This window comes from Mauremys mutica, chromosome 19 (assembly GCF_020497125.1).
Source record: "Mauremys mutica isolate MM-2020 ecotype Southern chromosome 19, ASM2049712v1, whole genome shotgun sequence".
Classification (NCBI taxonomy): Eukaryota; Metazoa; Chordata; order Testudines; family Geoemydidae; genus Mauremys; species Mauremys mutica.
The window spans coordinates 4538228-4560703 of NC_059090.1; the positions used below are offsets into that span (position 1 = coordinate 4538228).

The following is a 22476-nucleotide window of genomic DNA, read 5'->3' on the forward strand; positions in this document are numbered from 1 at the left end:
TGGAGAGAATCAATTTTAGTAGCAGTAGACCTGGTTTATACAAAGAACTGTATCGCTGCCAACAACTAGCATTTCTCAAGGACCTACCTGCTTACTCATTCAGTTAAGCAGAACTTCTACAATGGCACCATCCCGTGATCTCCAACATCATCCCCATTCTCACAGTAGGAAAGAGAACTTATCAGGTCAGTTACTAATATAGCCCAGAGATTTGCTGCTTGCTCAATCACTATAGAAATAACAAGTGCTCCTACATCCAGTCTCAGATGGTTTTACAGCCTGCCTAGCAGGCGTGATGGAACGATTGTCTATGGCTTTTAGACTTCGGCAACAAATCTCTAGCTGTGGCCAGCAATGAGTGCTGCTGGTAAAGAGAAGTGCCATGTGGTCAGGAAAAAGGATTCCTGAAGAGTGGTCGGAACCATTTGGGCTAGAATTAATTCCTGGCAATTTGATCAAACATCCATTTCTCTTGCACAGCCCCCACTGCACATGTGCAGCAGGCAGGATCGCAGGGTGTGTGACATGATTCTGACAGTGCAGGGATGCCACTGCCCATCAGCATTCTGCATGCATGCTCTCACCTTGGCTGGGCATCTGTGCTCCTACTGTAACCCCAGCACTCACGGACAGGGGCCTCCAGCTTTCCACCTTATGGGTCTGGAAGGAGGGGATTGCTGGTACCAAACCCTGGGGGTTGCTGGAAAGGAATGGGAGGGGCTTGCTTGTGTCTATCTTTGGTGATAGATGAAACTTCTCTTAGGCACTACCCAGAGGAAACAGGGTGCTACCAAAGCCAGGACCTGAGTGCCCCTCCCAGGCTTTGGGAGGCTCTCTGAACCCCTCAGTGAGCAAGTGAAATCCAGAGCTTTACCTCGGACCAAACATGTATGGAGTGCTCTAAAACAGTGCTTGGACATCAGCACCAGGGACAGCCTAGCAACTCGTTACCCTGTCATGCAGGGACCCAGGCAGTGCTGGGCACACCCAGCTTTTTGGTGGGAAGTGGCTCTGGCTCCAGTTTGGAGCACCAGATGGGATCCTGAGGCAGACATCACCTCAAAGGGAAGATGCCCCTTTACTGGGGCCAGTAGGGATGCGAGAGTATGGGGGCTGGGCATTCTAGAGACGCTGACAACTGCAGTGGGAGGCACTTGCAAAGCCTAAAGGGGCTGGAGCTGAAACTCTTGCTGCACAAGGTGCTTTTAGAAGAGAGGCTGCTGTGCCCAGCCAGGCCCAGTGCCAGTGGAGCCGCTGGAAGCACAATGCTCATGGCTGCTGCACGGTGGAGGCAGAGGTGCTGATCAGGTCCTGAGGGAGGCTCTCACGTGCTTCCTGCATCCGGCGCCGCGCCCTCTGGAATGCCTCTGCAACAGAGCATCCAAGCATGGGCTCAGGACCCACTGACGCTCCTGCTAATGCAGTCTGTCAGGGGAGGGGCGGGATGGGGGCCTGTCTGGCTAACACGGTTGCGCTCTCTCTGGCTGGCTATGACAAACTCTCCCATCCACGAAGCATGAGACCCTGCCTGCTCTCTTGAAATTCCTTCCCCTCCAACCATGACTCTACACTGCAGCACCCCACAGCCAGCCTGCACAATATAAATGCCAACTACTTACTTGTGACTGGTGTCCTTTGAGGTGGATTTGACATTCACATTCTTGGAACTTGTGCGGACCAGTGCAGCATGAAGGTAGAACCTTCCGGTAGCAGTGCCTGTTAGGGTGCACTCTGAGAAAATAGGTATAAAAGGGCATAGCGCCCGTTGCCACCTCAGTTCCTTCCACTGCTGAATCAGAATACCAAGATACTGAAATTTGGACTCCACAGTAGTGGGGAATGTGAATATGCAGAATCCATCTAGAACAACTCTGGTTTCAAGTAAGTAACCTTCCTTTCTTCTTTGAGTGTCCTCTGCATATTCCCACTCTTGGGAGAGTTTGGTAAGCAGTACAGTAGATTTGAAGGAGGGATGTGGAGTCTTCATTAAACAGAGACTGAAGCACCACTCTAATGAGCATCAGACCTGGGAGCCAAATTCAATGCATAATGTGTTGTCAGTCTTCCATGTAGCAGCTTTGCATATTTCAGTAAGAGGAATATGTTAGGCAAATGCCGTAGTTGCAGCCACAGCTCTAGAAGAATGAACTAAGTGGATCAGGCCTAGGAGACAGACCCTCTACAACACTGTTCAATACACGGGCTAACCCATCTAGATAGGGTCTGGGATGAAATGGCCTTACTCTTGCAGTTTATTTTATATGAAACAAACAAACTGGAAGAGGACCTAAAGCTTTTAATTCTATGCAGATCTGATCCTGAAGCAGGACCTAAAGCTTTTAATTCTATGCAGATCTGATCCTGAAGCAGCAGATGATACAACTGAGGTAGGGATCTGAGATACATAAAGAGGTGATTAATTCTTTCTTAGTAAACTCACTGGGTCTTATTCGCTGGAGATCCTGCTTGCTGAGGATCCTCCTCACTCAATGTCCCATTTCAGTTACTTCTTGGGAGAGCAATGCAATATGGATAGCCATCTGCCTTGGATGGTGTAGACACAACAATCCTGAATCTTGGCAGGGGTTAGACTCATAGAATATTAGGGTTGGAAGAGACCTCAGGAGGTCATCTAGTCCAATTCCCTGCTCAAAGCAGGACCAACACCAACTAAATCATCCCAGCCAAGGCTTTGTCAGGACGGGCCTTAAAAACCTCTAAGGATGGAGATTCCACCACCTCCCTAGGGAACCCATTCCAGTGCTTCACCACCCTCCTAGTGAAATAGTGTTTCCTAATATCCAACCTAAACCTCCCCCACTGCAACTTAGACCATTGCTTCTTGTTCTGTCATCTACCACCACTGAACACCCAAGCTCCATCCTCTTTGGAACTCCCCTTCAGGTAGTTGAAGGCTGCTATTAAATCCCCCCTCACTCTTCTCTTCTGCAGACTAAATAACCCCAGTTCTCTCAGCCTCTCCTTGTAAGTCATGTGCCCCAGCCTCCTAATCATTTTCGTTGCCCTCTGCTGGACTGTCTCCAGTTTGTCCACATCATTTCTGTAGAGGGGGGCCCAAAACTGGATGCAATACTGCAGATGTGGCCTCACCAGTACCAAATAGAGGGGAATAATCACATCCCTCGATCTGCTGGCAATGCTCCTACTAATAAAGCCCAATATGCCGTTGGCCTTCTTGGCAACAAGGGCACACTGCTGATTCATATCCAGCTTCTTGTCCAATGTAATCCCCAAGTCCTTTTCTGCACAACTGCTTCTTAGCCAGTCGGTCCCCAGCCTGTAGTGGATTATGGGATTCTTTCTTCCTAAGTGTAGGACTCTGCACTTGTCCTTGTTGAACCTCAGATTTCTTTTGGCCCAATCCTCCAATTTGTTTAGGTCACTCTGGACCCTATCCCTACCCTCCAGCATATCTACACAGCTGCAAATTTGCTGAGGGTGCAATTAATCTCATGATCCAGATCATTAATAAAGATGTTGAACAAAACTGGTCCAGGACCAACCTCTGGGGCACTCCGCTTGATACCGGTTACCAACTAGACATCAAGCCGTTGATCACTACCCGTTGAGCCAGACAATCTAGCCAGCTTTCTATCCACCTTATAGTCCATTCATCCAATGCAAGACACTAAACAAGCCAAACTGAGTGAACAAAGCCTGTCCACCGTAGATTTGCTGTTAACCTTGTGTCTTTTGCTAATTCATCTATGGGATAAAACAAAGGAATTCATGCTAGTAGTAAACCCTTTAAAGATGTGGGACATACCTGATTTCTGGAAGAAACTATTGTACATGCTAGGGATGGTAAACAGACTGAAAGCTTAGCACAGCAGCAAAAGCATAACAGGCCCCTGCTGCTGTGTAGAAGGGGAAACTGAAGCACACCACCTCATGGCATTGGTGGCTAAATGCCAAGACACTGCCATTTTAACAGATATTGCTGTCTGCATTCTGTTAACAATACTACACCCCAACCTGTTTTCAGGCATCTGGGGACCAGGAACCCCAAAACTGGCTAGGATCCTTTGGAGTGACATCATATGGTTTAAAGGTACTGAAAAGGTGTGTGACCAAAGACAAACAGGGATTTTACATGTACTGCCTCCACCATGGACAGTGTCCAAGTCTCTGGCAGTAAGCTCAGGAGGATATATATATATATATATATATATATATATATATATATATATATATATATGACATAACTGGAATATGTTCTATGCTACATATGCCACGTGACATATCTCTGTAAAGGTTATGATCTACTGAATCTATTAATCCTATTTGTATGCATGTACCATTTTTGTATTCAAAGTTATGAATACTGGCCGTGTACTGGCTTGATTTCTAAATAACCTTAGTAGAGCATTTGGACAGTTCCTGGAGAAAGGAATTTGCAAAGTTAAGTGCCCAATCAAGAAGCACTTAAGGAACAATGCATCTTGGAATGCTCCAATCCACGTAAGAAGTCTACCTGGAGACATTCAAGATACCATGGGGGCAATGGCTTCTGCCTGTAAAAACTGTGAGTCATGCATGGAGATGTGACTTGTCCAGTTGACTCCAGAACTCCATCCTGAAGCTGGACGGACTTTGCATAGGAGAGAGTCTCCACCCACAAGAGAGTCTATTTAAACCCCTGGGAGACCCCTCCATAGGGTCTTCAGCTGGCTAAAGAGAGAGCCTCCCCATCCCCAAAGATATAGTACCTGAAAGAAACTGGAACAAAGGGCAACAATTATAGGGAATGCGAGTGACTGCTGGACCCAGACTAGGAGGAGATTAGTCTGTAAAAGGAAGCTTACTGGAACTGGGGAGGTTTTTATCTGTATTCAGTTTGATTAGACATAGATTTGTGTGTTTTATTTTATTTTGCTTGGTAATTCACTTTGTTCTGTCTGTTACTACTTGGAAGCACTTAAATCTTACTTTCCGTATTTAATAAAATCACTTTTTACTTATTAACCCACAGTATGTATTAATACTTTGGTGGGGGGGGCAAACAGCTGTGCATCTCTCTATTAGTGTTATAGAGGGCGAACAATTTATGAGTTTACCCTGTATAAAATGGATTTATTTGGGGTTTGGACCTCATTGGGAGTTAGGCATCTGAGTGTTAAAGACAGGAACACATCTGTAAGCTGCTTCCAGTTAAGCCTGCAGCTGTTAGGGGACATGGTTCAGACCTTGCAGCAGGCTAGTGGGTCTGGCTCAAACCAGGTAGGGCACTGAAGTCCTAAGCTGGTAGGGCAGGAAAGCAGGGGCAGAAGTAGTCTTGGCACATCAGTTGGCAACTTACAGGGGTTTTCTGTGATCCAAGCCATCACACATACTTTAACTTGCTGGCAAGAATACTATGGGAGACCGTATCAAAAGCTTTGCTAAAGTCAAGATACATCACATCCTCCGAGCCAGTTATTTCATCATAGAAGGCAATCAGGTTGATCAGGCATGACTTGCCCTTGGTGAATCCATGCTGACTGTTCCTGGTCACCTTCCTCTCCTCCAAGTGCTTCAAAATGGATTCCTTGAGGACCTGGCTCCATGATTTTGCCAGGGACTGAAGTGAGGCCTCTTTCTTCCCTTTTTTTAAATATGGGCACTATGTTTGCCTTTTTCCAATCATCTGGGACCTCCCCCAATCACCACAAATTTTCAAAGATAATGGCCAATGGCTCTTCAATCTCATCAGCCAACTCCCTCCGCACCCTTGGATCCTATGCATTAGATCTGGACCCATTGACTTATGCGTGTTCAACTTTTCTAAATAGTCCTTAACCTGTTCTTTCACTACTGAGGGCTGCTCACCTCCTTCGCATACTGTGTTAACCCATGCAGCAGTCTGGGAGCTGACCTTGTCTGTGGAGACTGAGGCAAAAAAAAAAAAAAAAGCATTGGCTTTTTCCACATCATCTGTCACTATGTTGCCTCCCTCATTCAGTAAGGGTCCCACACTTTCCCTGACCTTCTTGTTGCTAACATACCTGTAGAAACCCTTCTTGTTACCCTTCACATCCCTTCAAATCCCCCCTCACTCTTCTTCAGACTAAATAATGCCAGTTCCCTCAGCCTCTCCTTGTAAGTCATGTGCCCCAGCCCCCTAATCATTTTCATTGCCCTCCACTGGACTCTCTCCAATTTGTCCACATCCCCCTTTTGTAGTGGGGGAACCAAAACTGGACAGAATACTCCAGGTGTGGCCTCACCAGTGTCAAATAGAGGGGAATAATCACTTCCCTCAATCTGCTGGCAATGCTCCTACTAATACAATCTAATATGCCATTAGCCTTCTCGGCAACAAGGGCACACTGCTGACTCATATCCAGCTTCTCATCCACTGTAATCCCCAGGTCCTTTTCTGCAGAACTGCTGCTTAGCCAATTGGTCCCCAGTCTGTAGCAGTGCATGGGATTCTTCCTTCCTAAGTGCAGGACTCTGCACTTGCCCTTGTTATTGGAACAACAAACTTGTTATTGGAATAACAGAAACTTGGTGGGGCAGTTCACATGACTGGAGCACTGTTATGGATGGGTATAAACTGTTCAGGAAGGACTGTTGCAGTCTGTAGCAGGTGCTGGTGCAAAGGCACCTAATTAGCCCCTGCTCAGCCAGCCCCAATCAGGGGAAATAGATTGGGGCTAGGGAGAAGCCTGGTGCCTGGCCTTTAGAACCATCAGGCCCACAGGTGCAGCCAGTTCAAGGGCTATAAAGGCTGGCTAGCAGCCAGAAGAAGGGGGAATGGCCAGGGGAAGGTCAGTCTCCAGGCTGAGGGCAGACTCTGTTTAGGAGAGGAGATTATCAGGCCTACAAGCTCTGTACATAGCATAATACTGGTGGTGGGAGAACATTGTGTAAATAAAAGCCACAGGTACTGCATAACTAGAAGCCTCTCTGAGCTTTATTGGGGCAACCGTGCCCTAGGAAGAGGGCTTGTCACAAGGTCCCTTCTAACTCTATTATTCTATGAATATAGCTGGATCTGAGAGAAGATACAGGTCTGAGTGATTCTGTGCTGTGACTCTGATCGTACACTGTTGAGCTGCCGTGCTTGGATCCGATGGTCTTTTCAGGTTTGAGTCACTGGAACAATCCAGAGATCTAACATTGGTAGGTCTCAGATCCATGTGTGAATGGTCTGAAGACCTACCTGACACATGCTTAAATTTATTCTCTCTTTTCCTGGGGACTGAAATAGTAGGTTCTTGTAAGTCATCTGAATACTTTGGTGGTCTGTCTGGTAGCAGTCCCAAGGGAGGTCTTAGAAGTTTTGGAGCCAGGTCTGAGGTCCAGTAAGATCAGTCAGCCTGGAACTGAACCTCAACATCAAGGCCAAAAACTTTGTTGTTGCCATTTTCTTAGATCCAGATGTATTCAGTGCTGATTCCAGTCTCCTAGCCTTATTTTCGGATCCTTTAGAACAATCGGATCCAAGAGGTTGACAAGGCCTCTTTGTAATAGAAGAGCCTGAAGTCTATTTTGTTTCTCTTTGCAGGCCCAAAGTGTGAATGAGCCACAAGTAGCACAACATGTTGGGGAATGATTCTTCCCTCAGCATTTTACACAATGAATGTGTGCATCAGATGCCAGGAAGACCACTGGCAAGACACGCAGCGTTTGAACCCATGTTTCTTCATGCTAAGGTCCACCATATTGAAAATATATAAAGATTTTATCTAACTAACCTAAACTGTAATATAATTTACTCAAACTACTAATGATAAAAACTAACACCATTAGCTTAGATAAACTATATAATTACGAGCACTAACAGTCTATGAACCTAGGAGACCCAAAGAGGTTCACGTCCTTTTGCTGCTGTAGTTGGATGGAGGAGAACTGAGGTGGCAATGATTGTCACTCCCCTTTTATACCCATACTGTCAGAGCATGCTTGAGCGGGTGGGGGGGGCACATGGGCGCCCTAATGGGCACTGCTATCAGAAAGTGCTACTTACTGTCTTGCTGCACCCTCGGCAGAAGTTCCACGATTGGGAATATAGAGGACACTTGAACAGCCACTCTCAGCACTGGGGGTTCTATCTGCTCCGACTTCATCAGGGAGCAGGTGTCAAAGCAGCTAGTCATGCTGGGTCCCAGGTGCTGGTGGGCCCTGGATAGACAATTCACTAGCTTTGCTAGCCCAGACAGAAACTCCATCCTGCCACTTGCTTGACATTTCTTTGCCATTTCCAGCAACTCTCTGTCTCATGGTTTAACCTCTGCCCTGCTGGAGTCAGGCACAAGGAGTCTGCAGGGAGGAGGGAAGATGCGTGCGGTGGGGCGTCAGAGGGGCTCTTGGGGAATGACAGTTTCTCCACTCCTTATGCAGGGAGCAAGCTGAGCCAGGGGTTCTCCACATGGCTGAGACTGACAGGAAAGAGCCTTACCCAGGACGCTGTAGAGGGAGTTCTGCTGGCTGAAGCCCCCGAGCCGGTCCAGCACACTCTGCATGTGCTTCCTCAGGGCACTGGACTCCAGGAAGGCTCTGCACAGAAGCAAAAACATCAGATCAGGGCTGGGCAGGAGCCGCTGGCACACAAGCTGGAGGTGAGGCAGCACTTACCTGGACTGCTGCAGGCAGTGGAGCCGGAACGTGACGCTCCCTGTTGTCTCTGTGCGGAAACCAAAGCGGCTCAGGCACTCTCCCTGTGGGGAAAGCACAAGTCAGAGCAGCCCTTGTCTGCAGTCAGCAGTGCCAGGCTGACCTGCAGGGAGAGTGAGCATGGCCCCTGCAAGAGGGGTAAGTGACAGGGTGGGTGCATGGAGTCTCCTTTCTCAGCAGCAGGTCACAAGCACTGAGGTCAGGCACCCCCGAGTGGTGCTGAGAAGGGCACACAGAGCTCCAGGCCATGCTGGGGCAGGGCTCGCTGCTTAGGGCTTGTTAGGGGACTGACCATGCAGTGGGGGTGGAAGGCTTCACTCACTGCTCTTTGGGGGCTGTCCTGAATCCAGCCTCCTACTGAGCCCACCTTGTTTGTTCCCCCACAAACTGCTGTAAGTCTCCAGAGCACATGGGCAGCCTGCCTGCCTCTCCCCACAATGAGTCCCATCTCCAGGGAGCAAGCTCAGCTACAGCACAGCTCCATTTCTCAAGGGGAATTGCACCTGCTTTTCTACACATGCAAGGGAGTTTAGTGCTAGGGAAAGGAAAGATGCTGGATCAACAGCCATTCTGCAGAGAGCAAGCCCAGAACGTCCCAGGGCAGTGCAAGCCTCCTACAGACACCCCATGGTAATGCACCCAGGGCATGGTTCAGTCTCCATAGCCCATTTGATCCTGTTCAGACAGCCAACAAAGAGGCTAGTTCTCATGATGGTTCTGGCGATGCCCACTGGGCAGCAGGCTGGAATCTGGCCCAAGTCACCCCAAGGGTTTCCTGTGAGAGGAGCAGAATCTGACTCAGAGCAAGCGGCACAAGCCCCGAGGCTGAACTCACCTTGAAGATTCCTGGCACCCTGACGTAGGTCATGTCCTCCAGTTCAGGGGACCCACCAATGAAAAACCTCCTCAGCTCAGAGACCGTCCCTAGCTCAGTGGGTCGCCAGGTCGGGGCTGTCAGGGTGTGGAACCCTGTTCCAGGAGGACGAGGCCAGTTAGAGAGGTATCCCATTGAGACTCACAGGGGAGGAAGGTAGGAAGGACAAATGTCCACCAATTCCCTCCCCCCACAAACGGGCTGGAATGGATGTGAGACAGACCTCCCCACCCTGCTCTCGTGCAACTAACAATGGAGATACCGCATGTGACAGGGCCTACCCTTGCCCCCCATGCACACACAGCTAACAATGGAGATACCATATGCACTTAACACAGGCCCCTCAGATCAAGCCAAGCTTTGCATTTTCCTGAGTAGAACAGTTACATTTCCCTGTTCAACATGACGGGACTGCCCTGTGTTTCTGTAGGGCCTTCTGCCCATAGGCCTCAGAGCTTGTGACAAACAGCCCCCGGTAGGGTAGGGAAGGGTAACTCCCCTTGTATGGGGGCGGGGGTAACAGAAGTATTTTATCAGGGCTGGCTGCCTGACATTACCAAGGGAACGGCCAGACAAAACAAAGGTCACCACTGCCTCTTGCTCCCCAGCAGCAGCACGGCATGGGACACGCCCACCTGACTCCTTCTCACTGTTTCATAGAAGGCCCACTGTGCCCCCTCAATGTGTAGTGGGGGAAATCCTTTCCCAGTGCCTGATGATCAGCTGAGTCCCAGGCCGAAGAGGAGCTGGCCACCTGGAGAGGTTTTACCTGGAGCTGCTGGCAGCACCACAGAGCCATAACCTTCAACACGATACCTCTGCCAATAATCCAGCGAGAGAACCTCAAAATAGATCACAGGCCACAGTGGGAGAGAGCCTAAAAGGAGGGAGAGCAATGTCATAAATGAGCCAACGAGAGCTCTGCTGGCCACTCAGGACCTCGTTAGCAGGAATGTCCCATCCCTTCATATTCCCTGGTGTGGGAAGCAACTAATTCACCAGATGCCCCAGGTCCATGTGGCATGGGGAGAATGTTTGCCAGATACAGAATTTTGCTCCTTTGCTCCTCCCTGGGTGAGGGAGAACCTAGGTGCAGGGCTGTCTGTGTCAGGCTGTGCAGTGCCTATGGTGTAATGTCCCTAGCAGATGCTGGCAAACAAGGCCCAGGCAGCAAGGGACTCACCTTCTGACTCATCCTCTTGGGTGAAAAACATCTCCAGAGTAAAGGGGTAGGAGAAGTATGCCACATTGTCCTGGGAAAGAGGAACAAGAATGAGATGAGAGGGCAGAGATCAGACCCTGGGCAGGGTCACCAGCATCATGCGGCACATGGCAAGGGCTTGAGACAACCAGCTGTGTGGGGTGAGGATCCTGCTGGGGAGTGACCCCTGGCCAAGATCAGTCACACAGAGGGCATTCAATGTGCTCCCAACCCTGGAGAATCCACAATATAATGCCAGGCCTGAGACCTCTATCCCACTGAGCTGTATGAGAAACCCCCATAACACCTCCCACTGTAACACTCACCATACGGAGCCAAAGTGGGCACACAGAGCTCCTCACAAGCCCCATCAGCCTTCAAAACCACACCACCAAAAAGTGCCCTATTTTGCCCCTTACCCTGCCCAGGGTCTTGGTGGCACAGGTCTGCGTCACCCCAGAGAGCTGCTGGAATGCTGGGCTCGACCAACCTGGCAGAAGAAGAGGAGGCTGTGAGGTGAATGACTAGTGCTGTAAGAAAAGCCGGGTGGGCTGTCCTGGAGCAGCCAAGAGTGTTAGTCCTCTCTCACTGAGCTCCCCTTAGGCACTTCGCTGCCCTCTCGCCTTTCTAGCTGCGTCTCCTGGGAGAGCCCGTGAATTGGGAAAGCCCAGGGTTTAAAAACAGGGGCAGACAAACTAACCCACTAACACTGATCGAAGCCTGCTGTGCAGGCTGCAGAGTGATGCAGCACAAAGCTGAGAGCAAACACGACTAACCCACAGCGACCCTAGGGCCAGTGGCCTGCCTCTCTCAGCCTCAGGAAAGTAGGACTGATGGCTCAGTGTTAGTGCAGCACATGGAAATTGGACACCACCAGGCAGCGAGATCCGAGTGGGGCCCAGTGCTGATGGGGAAGAGGCGTCAAGTTCTGCTCTCTACAGTGTGCTCAGGAGGGGCCTTGGGGAGCCTGAAGGACCACAACACTGCAAAGGGAAGAGTAAGGGTAATCCACTGATCAGTGTATAAAAAACAGGAGTACTTGTGGCACCTTAAAGACTAACAAATTTATTGTAGCATGAGCTTTCGTGAGCTAAAGCTCACTTCTTCGGATGCATCCGAAGAAGTGAGCTTTAGCTCACGAAAGCTCATGCTACAATAAATTTGTTAGTCTTTAAGGTGCCACAAGTACTCCTGTTTTTTTTGCGGATACAGACTAACACGGCTGCTACTCTGAAACCTGATCAGTGTATGTTACACATCCTTGTGCCCCAGGGACACCATGGTGCTGACTGGCCAAGAGCATAAGGGGTGCATGGGGTTTTAAAGGGTTCACCTGGGTTTAACATCTGTATAATAGCTAGCTAAAAGGAGGCATGTAAGATCTTCACTGAGAACCTGTAGCCCGCTGGTCATCATAATCACTGCAAAATGTTTGTACGGCTGTTATTTAAAAAGCTATGTGTCTATGCTGAAAACTATGCTTTAAGATATGCAAGTTAAGCAGGTCACTACAAGGTGATAAACCAGTTCTGATAAGGCAGGGGGTAGTACACACTTATCTCCCTGGTTGTTCATTGTGCATCTAACAGCATAAGTCTATTTGTACACAGAGCCAACTGCTAAGTCAAGAGATCACAACTTACAGGCGGAACACACAGCAGCAGGGTGTCCTGTTTACAATTAAGATGAAAGAAATAGTCTGGTACATCAGGACAGTGCAGAGACACACATGGTATCCTTCACTGAGGAGGCAAGCTGAGAGTGTGACTTGTTTCAAGAAAATGGAATCACAGCCTGCCTGGTTGAAAAATGCTGATGAGCAACTCTAAGACATAACAGTACCTAGTTAAGTAAGTCTAGGTTCCAGAATGTGCGTTATGATTTTATTTTACTTGTAACCATTTGTTTCTAATATTTCTACTTGCTATCACTTAAATCTCTACGCTTTGTTAAATAAACTTTTACTTGTTTTCACTATACCCATATTGAAGTGCTGTGTGTTAAACAGAGCAGTGAACTGAAGGGAAACTGCCATGCTAGTGTGCATTGTTTCTTTGGGAGCAGCAGATCTGTGAATCCTGAGAGTGAGCAGGACTAGGGGCTGGTCACTTCAAGGGAATGCTTGGTGGAGTTGGGGGTTGCTAACCTGGAGAGAGAGAGAGCAAGACTGGCAGACCTGGAGGAAACTGCTTGTGTTGGTAAACTGTCCCCCCAACAGGCACAGATAACGCTTCTTCACACTAAAGCCAGGTGGTAGTGAGCTGCCTCACAACCCTAGGTACCCCCAGATGCATCAAGCTTGGCTCAAGCCATAGAGACTCATGCTCTGAAAGTGTCTGGTTCAATCTCTGGTGCCAGCCAAGATGGTGGCCAACAAATTGCTTGCTTGCTGCTATGCTTGCTTTTGGGAAGGACTGATCTGGTGGACCCTATAGCAGGGTAGAGTTCGTAATTCTGCAATGTGGCAGGGACACTGGCTCAGGAACCAGACCACGGCTACTCACGGCTGGGCAGCTCCAGGAAGAAATGAACATAGAGATGGTCATACCCGTAGCCCTGGGCTGAAACTGAGAAGACAAGACAATGACAATGGGGTCCCCTAACCACAGCCCAATCCCTCTGGAATCCCCCATTTGCACAGGCTGGGACAGTCCTATAGAGGGTTCCCAAAGGTCCCAGTAAGGAAAGATTACTGCAGATGGTGGGGACAAGCCAGGGTCTTCTCAAAGGGGGCTTCCTTGTGTGAAACAGACTATCAGGGTTAGAAGGGACCTCAGGAGGTCATCTAGTCCAATCCCCTGCTCAAAGCAGGACCAATCCCCAACTAAATCATCCCAGCCAGGGCTTTGTCAAGCCTGACCTTAAAAACCTTTAAGGAAGGAGATTCCACCACCTCTTCAGGTAACCCACTCCAGTGCTTCACCACCTAGTGAAAAAGTTTTTCCTAATATCCAACCTAAACCTCCCCCACTGCAACTTGAGACCATTGCTTCTTGTTCTGTCATCTGGTACCACTGAGAACAGTCTAGATCAGGGGTCCCCAACCCCCGGGCCGTGGACCGGTACCGGTCCGCGGCCTGTTAGGAACCGGGCCGCGAACCGACCCCTAGCACATCAAGCGGCGTGTCTCCGGCGGGGCTCCTGAGCCCCACCCCGCTCAGAGCCGCGTGGTGAGGGGGCGGGGCTGGGAGCTCCGGGCTGAGCTCTGCTCCCTCCGCTCGGCGTGGAGCTCCCAGCCTCGCCCCCTCACCACGCGGCTCTGAGCGGGACGGAGCTCAGGCCCCGCCGGAGGCATGCTGCAACTGTCGGGCGAGGCGCTGAGGCTCCGGGTGAGGAGGGAGCCGGGGGTAAGAGTCTGGGGCCAGGTGGGTTGGCTAAGGGGCAGGGAATCCTGGGGACAGTCAGGGCACAGAGAGGGAGCGGTCAGGGGGCAGAGAATGGCGGGGGTTGGATTGTGGGTGTTCCGGGGGGGTCTGTCAGGACTCAGCGGGGGGCGGGGGATAGGGGTTGGGGCAGTCAGGGGACAGGGAGCAGGGGTGGGGTCCCAGGGTGGTGAGGGTCTCTGGGGGATGGTGAGGGGACAAGGAGCAGGATGGGTCGGGGATTCTGAGGAGGGCGGGCAGTCGGGGGGGCAGGAAGTGGGTGGGGGCCAGATAGGGGGCAGGGCTCCCACTAATTCTGCATTATGGTCAGTTGTATAATTATTTCATTATATATTACAATAATAGAAATAAAAGTACAAAAATAAATGTAATGCACTTGAATCGTCCCAAAACCATCCCACAGGTCCGCGGAAATTTTTTTTTCTACGAAACCGGTCCCTGGTGCCAAAAAGGTTGGGGACCGCTGGTCTAGATCCATCCTCTTTGGAACCCCCTTTCAGGAAGTTGAGAGCAGCTATCAAATCCTGGTGGGGAGAGGTGTTGACTGCAACACCTCTCCCCATCAGCAGCATACTAGTCTTGGAGGTTCTATGCTAAGTTCTGTTCTTTGCTATGGTCTCCATTACTGCCGTCGCACACCTATATGTCTGCCTGGGATGGCTAAAGGCACCCTCCAATGTGCAAACACTTCTCCTGGGATTAGTCAGCAGAGATGTGGGTCACTGGCAGGGAATCAGCTCACATCCTTCCCAGTGGACAAAGCACTTCTGACCTAGACTGAACTGTAGACCTCAGTCCCCGGGTCTCTACTGAGTGCAGAGCATTACATGGCAGCAGGCTGCCCCCTTACCAGAGTGAGAGTCTATAACAGGCACTCACCTATCTCTCCATTCACAAACAGCCGAAGTGCACCAGGGAGAGTCTGTGACAGAGAGAACAGAATGGTAAGAAGCAGCTCAGCAATAGCTGATTGATCACTGTGCGCTCACTTCCCTAAAGGGCCCTGCCCTAAGCCAGAGCATCACTGCAGGACACTTCATAGTCATTTACACTAAAAGCCCCAGTCAGGGAATTCTCTCTGCTGGTCATAAGATGACAAGACTCCCTGGGGGGAGTGTCCTGGCTTCCCACAGGATCTAGCCAAGATTTCCAAAAGTGACCAGCCAATCTGAGTGCCCACCTCAACATTCCTTAGAAAGTTCAACCCTCTCTAAAACCAGGCCCGTTACAGCATCTCAAGCTGGTCCCAGTCACTAGCACTCAGGAAATCCTGGCTCTTGTCCCTTCCACTCAAGCCTGCCTGTAAAAAAAGCGTTAGAAGTTTTGTTGAAACAGAGAAAACACTTGGTTCCCGCTCAGCTCAAACACTTGCCACCTCCCTGGGGCTGAGACCAAGCAGAAGAGATTCCAAAAATCTGAGCAACAAACATGAGATTTTTGGATGCCATGCTAAGATCAGGAGAAAATTCAGATACAACGTCTGTGCCTCTTTAGCCATCACTGTAACCAATGGCATGTCCACACTAGAAATGTAAATCAACCTATGTTAAGTCAACTTACAACCACAGCAGTAATTAATGTGGTGGTTCATGTCCACACTACCCTCCCTCTGTTGGTGGTGCACGTCCTCACCAGGAGCACTTCTGTCTGACCTAACAGGGGCAGTGTGGGGGGCTGAGAACCTGGGCTCTCAGCTTCCCACTGGGAGCCCAGCTGCCCACCGGGCTCCCAGCTCCTTGCCAGCTGTCCCCTCCCGCCACTCTCAGCTCCCTGCTCCCCCCGGGAGCCCAGCTGCCCCTCACCTGCTCTGGATTCCCTGCTCCTGGCTGTCTGGACTCTTGCTCTGTGCTCCCCACCAGGAGCTTGGCTGCCAGATGCCTGGGCTCTTGGCTCCACACTCCCTGCCTGGAGACCAAGTGCCTGCCATCCTCCCAGTGGGGAGCCTCAGTACAGCGGCAACCAGGTAGCCGAGACCCAAAGGCAGCCCGGCTCCGAGCAGGGAGCCTGAGCAGCAGCCCAACTGGGAGAGTGGAGCCTGGAGGCTGGGAGAGGTCCGGGCTAGAGTTGGAGCCCAGATAAGGCTTCTTCACACTAAAGGCAAGTGGTAGTGAGCCCAGCTTTCTTGTCAATTTCACGGCTCCAGCATGACACAAAAATGACAGCCAACAGCCAATGTAACTTGCAGTGTCTATACCAGGGGTAGGCAACCTATGGCACGGGTGCCGAAGGTGGCACGCGAGCTGATTTTCAGTGGCACTCACCAGTCCAGGGGGCTCTGCATTTTAATTTAATTTTAAATGAAGCTTCTTAAACATTTAAAAAACCTTATTTACTTTACATACAATAGTTTAGTTATATATTATAGACTTATAGAAAGAGACCTTCTAAAAATGTTAAAATGTATTACTGGCATGTGAAACCTTAAATTAGAGTGAATAAATGAAGATTCGGCACACCACTTCTGAAAAGTTGCCGACCCCTGGTCTATACAGACATTATGTTTCCCTAATGACACCAACAAAAGCCCTATGCCTCTCATGGAGGTGGAGTTATGATGTCAGTGTACTATAGGGCACTTACATCAGTGAGAGCAAGGCTGTAGTGTGGACACTGACATAATTAGATCAATGTAAGCTGCCTTACATCGACCTAACTCTGTAGGGTAGACCAGGGCCAAGACTGCCCCAGGAGAGTTGGAGACACCATTCTCCAAAGGCAATTTATTAACAATTCTGGCCTCAGATCACTGATGAATTCGTATTCTTACCGCATCTGTTACTCACCATCTCAAAGTCTGAGCCAACAAGGCCGTTGAGATATTCCTTGTGCCGACTATACAACTAAAGAAAAAGAGTGGATTAGAAAAAGTCCATCATGAAGCAGTCATTTCAACTTCCAAACATGTTACAGAGAACAGCCCCAAACTAGGAGATGTATGAGGAACACGGCTCGAGACATCCAGGACGCAGATAAAGAAAACCAGTGCCAGTGCTGCAGAAGTGTCTATAAAGGTGAGAGAGTTCCTCGGCTGGGTGCATCCCATGTGGGAACACGTGACAGGGTGAAGAAACCTACAACAATCCGGTGTTTTTAGGGACCTGGGAAGTCAGCTAGAGATGGGCTGGATGCGTGAACTTCTCCGCTTTCTCGTGCCTGACAATAGGTCATCTAATTCAAGTGCTGATGGTGTGGAAAGACATTTCAGATTCTTGGCATATTGGAATCCCTCCTGCAGTGAGACGTGCCTCTTGAATTACAGTCTATGTTAGCAGATGGGGCACCAATCCCTGTACTCAAACAGCAAGGCTGATTATCAGGCAGGCTACCAATTAGGTGAGGAAAAGGGAAAGGAGCAAGCGACCAGGAGCAGCAAACAGGGGAGTTTTGTGCTCAGACTTTTGGGAAACTGGCAGATTACTACATCTCTGCTACCATTTGGAAATAGAGACTATGACTCACACGTACATAAATTTTTACCTGCTTTAATCTCTCGATAACTCTCATTACTTTTTCTTAGCTAATAAACCTTAAGTTAGTTTACTAAAGAATTGGCTAACCATTGTTTTTAGTGTAGGATGCCAATCAATCTGGGTGAGTGAGTGGTCTCATGGGACTGGAATATTTGTGATTTTTTTTGTGTAAGTGACCATCTATCACATAGTCCAGCTTGCCTGGGTGGCAAGATAGACTGGAGGGTCTATGGGGACTGTGTGTGACTCCATTATAACACTACTGTGGTATTTTGGGAATGCACATTTTGTACTGAGTTGGTGAAACATACTACCTGCTTTTGACAGTTTGCCCTGAGGTAGGCACGCATGGTCACAAGTGTCCAGACAGTGTGACAAGGGGTATGGAACAGCTTCCATACGTGGAGAAATTTAAAAGATTGGGACTGTTCAGCTTGGAAAAGAGACAACTAAGGGGGGAATATGACAGACACCTATAAAATCAAGAGTAGTGTGGAGAAAGAGAATAAGGAAGTGTTTTGATACGGTCACCCACAGTATTCTTGCCAGCAAGTTAAAAAAGTATGGATTGGATGAATGGACTATAAGGTGGGTAGAAACCTGACTAGATTGTCGGGCTCAACAGGTAGTGATCAATGGCTCGATGTCTAGTTGGCAGCCAGTATCAAGCGGAGTGCCCATGGGGTTGGTCCTGGGTCCGGTTTTGTTCAACATCTTTATTAATTATCTGGATGATGGGATTAATTTCACCCTCAGCAAGTTCGCAGATGACACTAAACTGCGGGGGGGGGGGGGGAGGTAGATACACTGGAAGGTAGGGATAGGGTTCAGAGCGACCTAGACAAATTAGAGGATTGGGCCAAAAGAAATCTGATGAGGTTCACCAAGAATAAGTGCAGAGTCCTGCACTTAGGAAGAAAGAATCCCATGCACTGCTACAGGCTTGGGACTGACTGGCTAAGCAGCAGTTCTGCAGAAAAAGACCTGGGGATTACATTGGATGAGAAGCTGGATATGAGTCAGCAGTGCGCCCTTGTTGCCAAGAAGGCCAACGGCATATTGGGCTGTATTAGTAGGAGCATTGCCAGCAGATCGAGGGAAGTGATTATTCCCCTCTATTTGGCACTGGTGACTGAGGCCACATCTGGAGTATTGCATCCAGTTTTGGTCCCCCCACTACAGAAGGGATGTGGAGAAATTGGAGAGAGTCCAGTGGAGGGCAATGAAAATGTTTAGGGGGCTGGGGCACATGACTTACGAGGAGAAGCTGAGGGAACTGTGATTATTTAGTCTGCAGAAGGGGGAGAAGGGGGATTTGATAGCAGCCTTCAACTTCCTGAAGGGGGGTTACATAGAGGATGGAGCTACGCTGTTCTCAGTGGTGGCAGATGACAGAACAAGAAGCAATGGTCTCAAGTTGCAGTGGGGGAGATCTAGGTTAGATATTGGGAAACACTATTTCACTAGGAGGGTAATGAAGCACTGGAATTGTTTACTTAGGGAGGTGGTGAACTCTCCATCCTCAGAGGTTTTTAAGGCCCAGCTTGACAAAGCCTTGGCTGGGATGATTTAGTTGGTGTTGGTCCTACTCAAAGCAGGGGACTGGACTAGATGACCTCCTGAGGTCTCTTCCAACCCTAATATTCTATGATTCTAAGTGTTATTTACCCCGTCACATAACACAAGAACCAGGGGTCACTCAATGAATTAGTAGTGAGGTTTAAAATAAACTGAAGGAAGTACTTCTTCACACAACACACAGTCAACCTGTAGCACTCATTGCCAGTGGATGAGTTAAGGCCAAAAGTATAACTGGGTTCAAAAATGTTCAAGATAAGTTCCTGGTGGACAGGTTCATCAATGGCTATTAGCCAAGATGATCAGGGATGCAACACCTGGCTCCACGTGTTCCTAAATCTCCCAGAAGCTGGGACTGGACAACAGGGGATGGATCATTCAACATTGCCCTGTTCTGTTCATTTCCTCTGAAGCATCTGGCACTGGCCACTGTCAGAAGACAGGATACTGGGCTAGAAGGACAATTGGTCTGACCCAGTATGGCCATTCTTGTTCTTAATATTTACATGATAATCCAGAGGGGGAAGTTAATCTGAAACTCAAAATTAAGAATAAGAGTTCAAATAAAACATCTATGCACTTAAACATCTACACACACATGCAAGGAGCACAAAAACTCTGCAAATGGAAAGAATGACCCAACACTTATATGAGATTGGTTGGCGGAAGAGGACAAATTTAGCTGGATAAGAGGTTGAGGAAAGCAGCAGGAAGAGCTGGCAAAGGTTGCATCAGCTGCCTAGAGTGCAGGAACATGTCCACCATTTGTAACTCTAGTTTGCAACCTGGGTGTTTTCTTAGCTCCTGAGTTACTACTGGACCCCAAGACAGCAGCAGTCCTGAGAGGGTTTTCCCCAACTGTGCTCTGCTAGAAAAACATCCTTTCCTTCCAGATACAGGAGTCTACTACTGTCCAGGCCTTACTCCCATCCAGACTGGCCTGAGGCAATGGGCTCCACAGCAAAACCATTCAGAAAATGAAGCTAGTGCAAAATGCGCCTGCCTGCTTATCAAGCTGTGTCAGAGCACATGAGAGCTATGCTTCGGGGCCTTCAGTAGGCATCTCAGTGGAACTCGGTGCTGGATTTAGCCTAGCTTAAGATCTGGCCACCTGAGAGACCAGCTATCAGTGTCACTGTCAGCACAGTTAGTCAGTGAGGGGCTTGATCTGGAGCTGCCTCCATTTAAATAGGAGGGAGTTAGTGGCAGGGCGTTTTCTGGGAAGGTCTCTCCACTTCAGAAACAGTTGTGATGGGATCAGTCTCTTGAACTGAGTCCCCAAGGGCCTTAGTCAAAGCTGATCCTTACATCTCTGAACATGCGTTGCTCCCGCTCCTCCTCCTCTCGTTGCACCTGGGCTGAGGCATTCTCAACGGTGTACCTCCACAGCTCCCGCTTCTCACCATCCAGCTCAATCCTGCACATCCCCAGAGCACCATGGGCAAGATTCAGAACAGGACAGGCAGTGCCCACAGCAGCTATACCACCCCTAAGGCTGAAGTGGCGGCCCCAGGGGCAGCCATGTCCCACCATTCACACTCCTGGGGGTTTGCCCAGCAGCAAGGGATCATTAAGGTAACCCCCAGGATGTCCCTGCTCCTACATTTCCTACATGCCCATGGAGGTGACTGCCTGCTCAAGAGGCTCAGCAGATCCCATGATGTATAAGAGAGGAGCATGCTATGATCCTGCCTGAGTTCTGGAGCCCATGCTTCCCATTCTAGGTGCTAGGCTGCAGGGTTCCCCATTCCACAGTATACAAGGTAACCCTGGGAAAAGTGATTTTAGCCCCTCTGCACCAATCCCACCTGCAGCACTAGCCCCACGCTGCTTTGCTCACCTGTAAGCACCTTTAGTGCTCGTGAAATCAGGTTTCACTGTGATCACCCCATTGCCATCCATCTTGACTGTGCAAAGAACGTGTTCATACTCCCTGTGGCCGAGCCTGAGGGGAGAGACCATAAAACAGACACCCAGTCTGAACAGAGTCCATGCGCACCAGCTGCCAGTGGACTTACGGCCCTGCCTGTGCATGTGGGGGAGGGGAAACAAACCCAGCCATACCCCCACTGATCAGAGTAAGAAGGTTGGGGTGGGGGGACAAGTACAACGTTTCCCACTGAAATAAGGGATTGGACGCAACAGCAGCTGGAATTGCTGATGATCTTGGAATTCCCCTCCTAGGACTGGTGCCAGGGGAATGTGGTTTCATAAGGGAAGGGGAGAGCAGGGGTTTCCCATCTAGGAGACCAGGTTACTCCGAGTCTTTACTTACGTCCCATATGGTCCCAAGTCTCCCATGATATACATGGTCTGAACAGGGGTGTTGATGACGTGGTTATTCTTAATAAATTCTTCTGAGGGCTTCCAGGTGATGATGCGGGACTTCAGAACACTTCCTGCCCTGCCAAGGAAGCCACAGAACAGTATTATCCATGGTCTACAAAGCTGCCAGGTACAAAACCCCACAGCACCAGTGCAATACAGCCCCAACATAGACAATAACATGCATGGTGGGATCCACATGCTGGGGCATAAGAACATAAGAACATAAGAAAGGCCGTACCGGGTCAGACCAAAGGTCCATCTAGCCCAGTATCTGTCTACCGACAGTGGCCAATGCCAGGTGCCCCCGAGGGAGTGAACCTAACAGGCAATGATCAAGTGATCTCTCTCCTGCCATCCATCTCCATCCTCTGACGAACAGAGGCTAGGGACACCATTCTTACCCATCCTGGCTAATAGCCATTTATGGACTTAGCCACCATGAATTTATCCAGTCCCCTTTTAAACATTGTTATAGTCCTAGCCTTCACAACCTCCTCAGGTAAGGAGTTCCACAAGTTGACTGTGCGCTGCGTGAAGAAGAACTTCCTTTTATTTGTTTTAAACCTGCTGCCTATTAATTTCATTTGGTGACCCCTAGTTCTTGTATTATGGGAATAAGTAAATAACTTTTCCTTATCCACTTTCTCAACATCACTCATGATTTTATATACCTCTATCATGTCCCCCCTTAGTCTTCTCTTTTCCAAACTGAAGAGTCCTAGCCTCTTTAATCTTTCCTCATATGGGACCCTCTCTAAACCCCTAATCATTTTAGTTGCTCTTTTCTGAACCTTTTCTAGTGCTAGAATATCTTTTTTGAGGTGAGGAGACCACATCTGTACACAGTATTCGAGATGTGGGCGTACCATGGATTTATATAATGGCAATAATATATTCTCGGTCTTATTCTCTATACCCTTTTTAATGATTCCTAACATCCTGTTTGCTTTTTTGACCGCCTCTGCACACTGCGTGGACACCTTCAGAGAACTATCCACGATAACTCCAAGATCTTTTTCC

At 49.2% G+C, this 22476-nt stretch overlaps 1 protein-coding gene across 4 annotated transcripts in view; it reads right to left on the reverse strand.

Annotated features, from left to right (window-relative positions):
• MKS1 (MKS transition zone complex subunit 1) overlaps positions 1-22476 on the reverse strand; it is a 29354-nt gene continuing 6878 nt past the window's right edge. For 2 of the 4 annotated variants that reach the window (XM_044993636.1, XM_044993638.1), the window contains 13 exons: positions 21404-21532; positions 20969-21073; positions 20437-20545; positions 16864-16920; positions 14960-15002; positions 13202-13264; positions 11117-11187; positions 10680-10749; positions 10266-10373; positions 9458-9591; positions 8584-8666; positions 8408-8505; positions 1-1367 (listed from right to left, as the gene is read on the reverse strand). In XM_044993636.1, the coding sequence (XP_044849571.1) occupies positions 1270-1367; positions 8408-8505; positions 8584-8666; positions 9458-9591; positions 10266-10373; positions 10680-10749; positions 11117-11187; positions 13202-13264; positions 14960-15002; positions 16864-16920; positions 20437-20545; positions 20969-21073; positions 21404-21532 (1168 nt within the window). In that variant the 3' untranslated portion in view covers positions 1-1269. The remainder of the gene's footprint in view (positions 1368-8407; positions 8506-8583; positions 8667-9457; positions 9592-10265; positions 10374-10679; positions 10750-11116; positions 11188-13201; positions 13265-14959; positions 15003-16863; positions 16921-20436; positions 20546-20968; positions 21074-21403; positions 21533-22476) is intronic. The other 2 variants (XM_044993639.1, XM_044993637.1) reach the window with 2 other exon arrangements.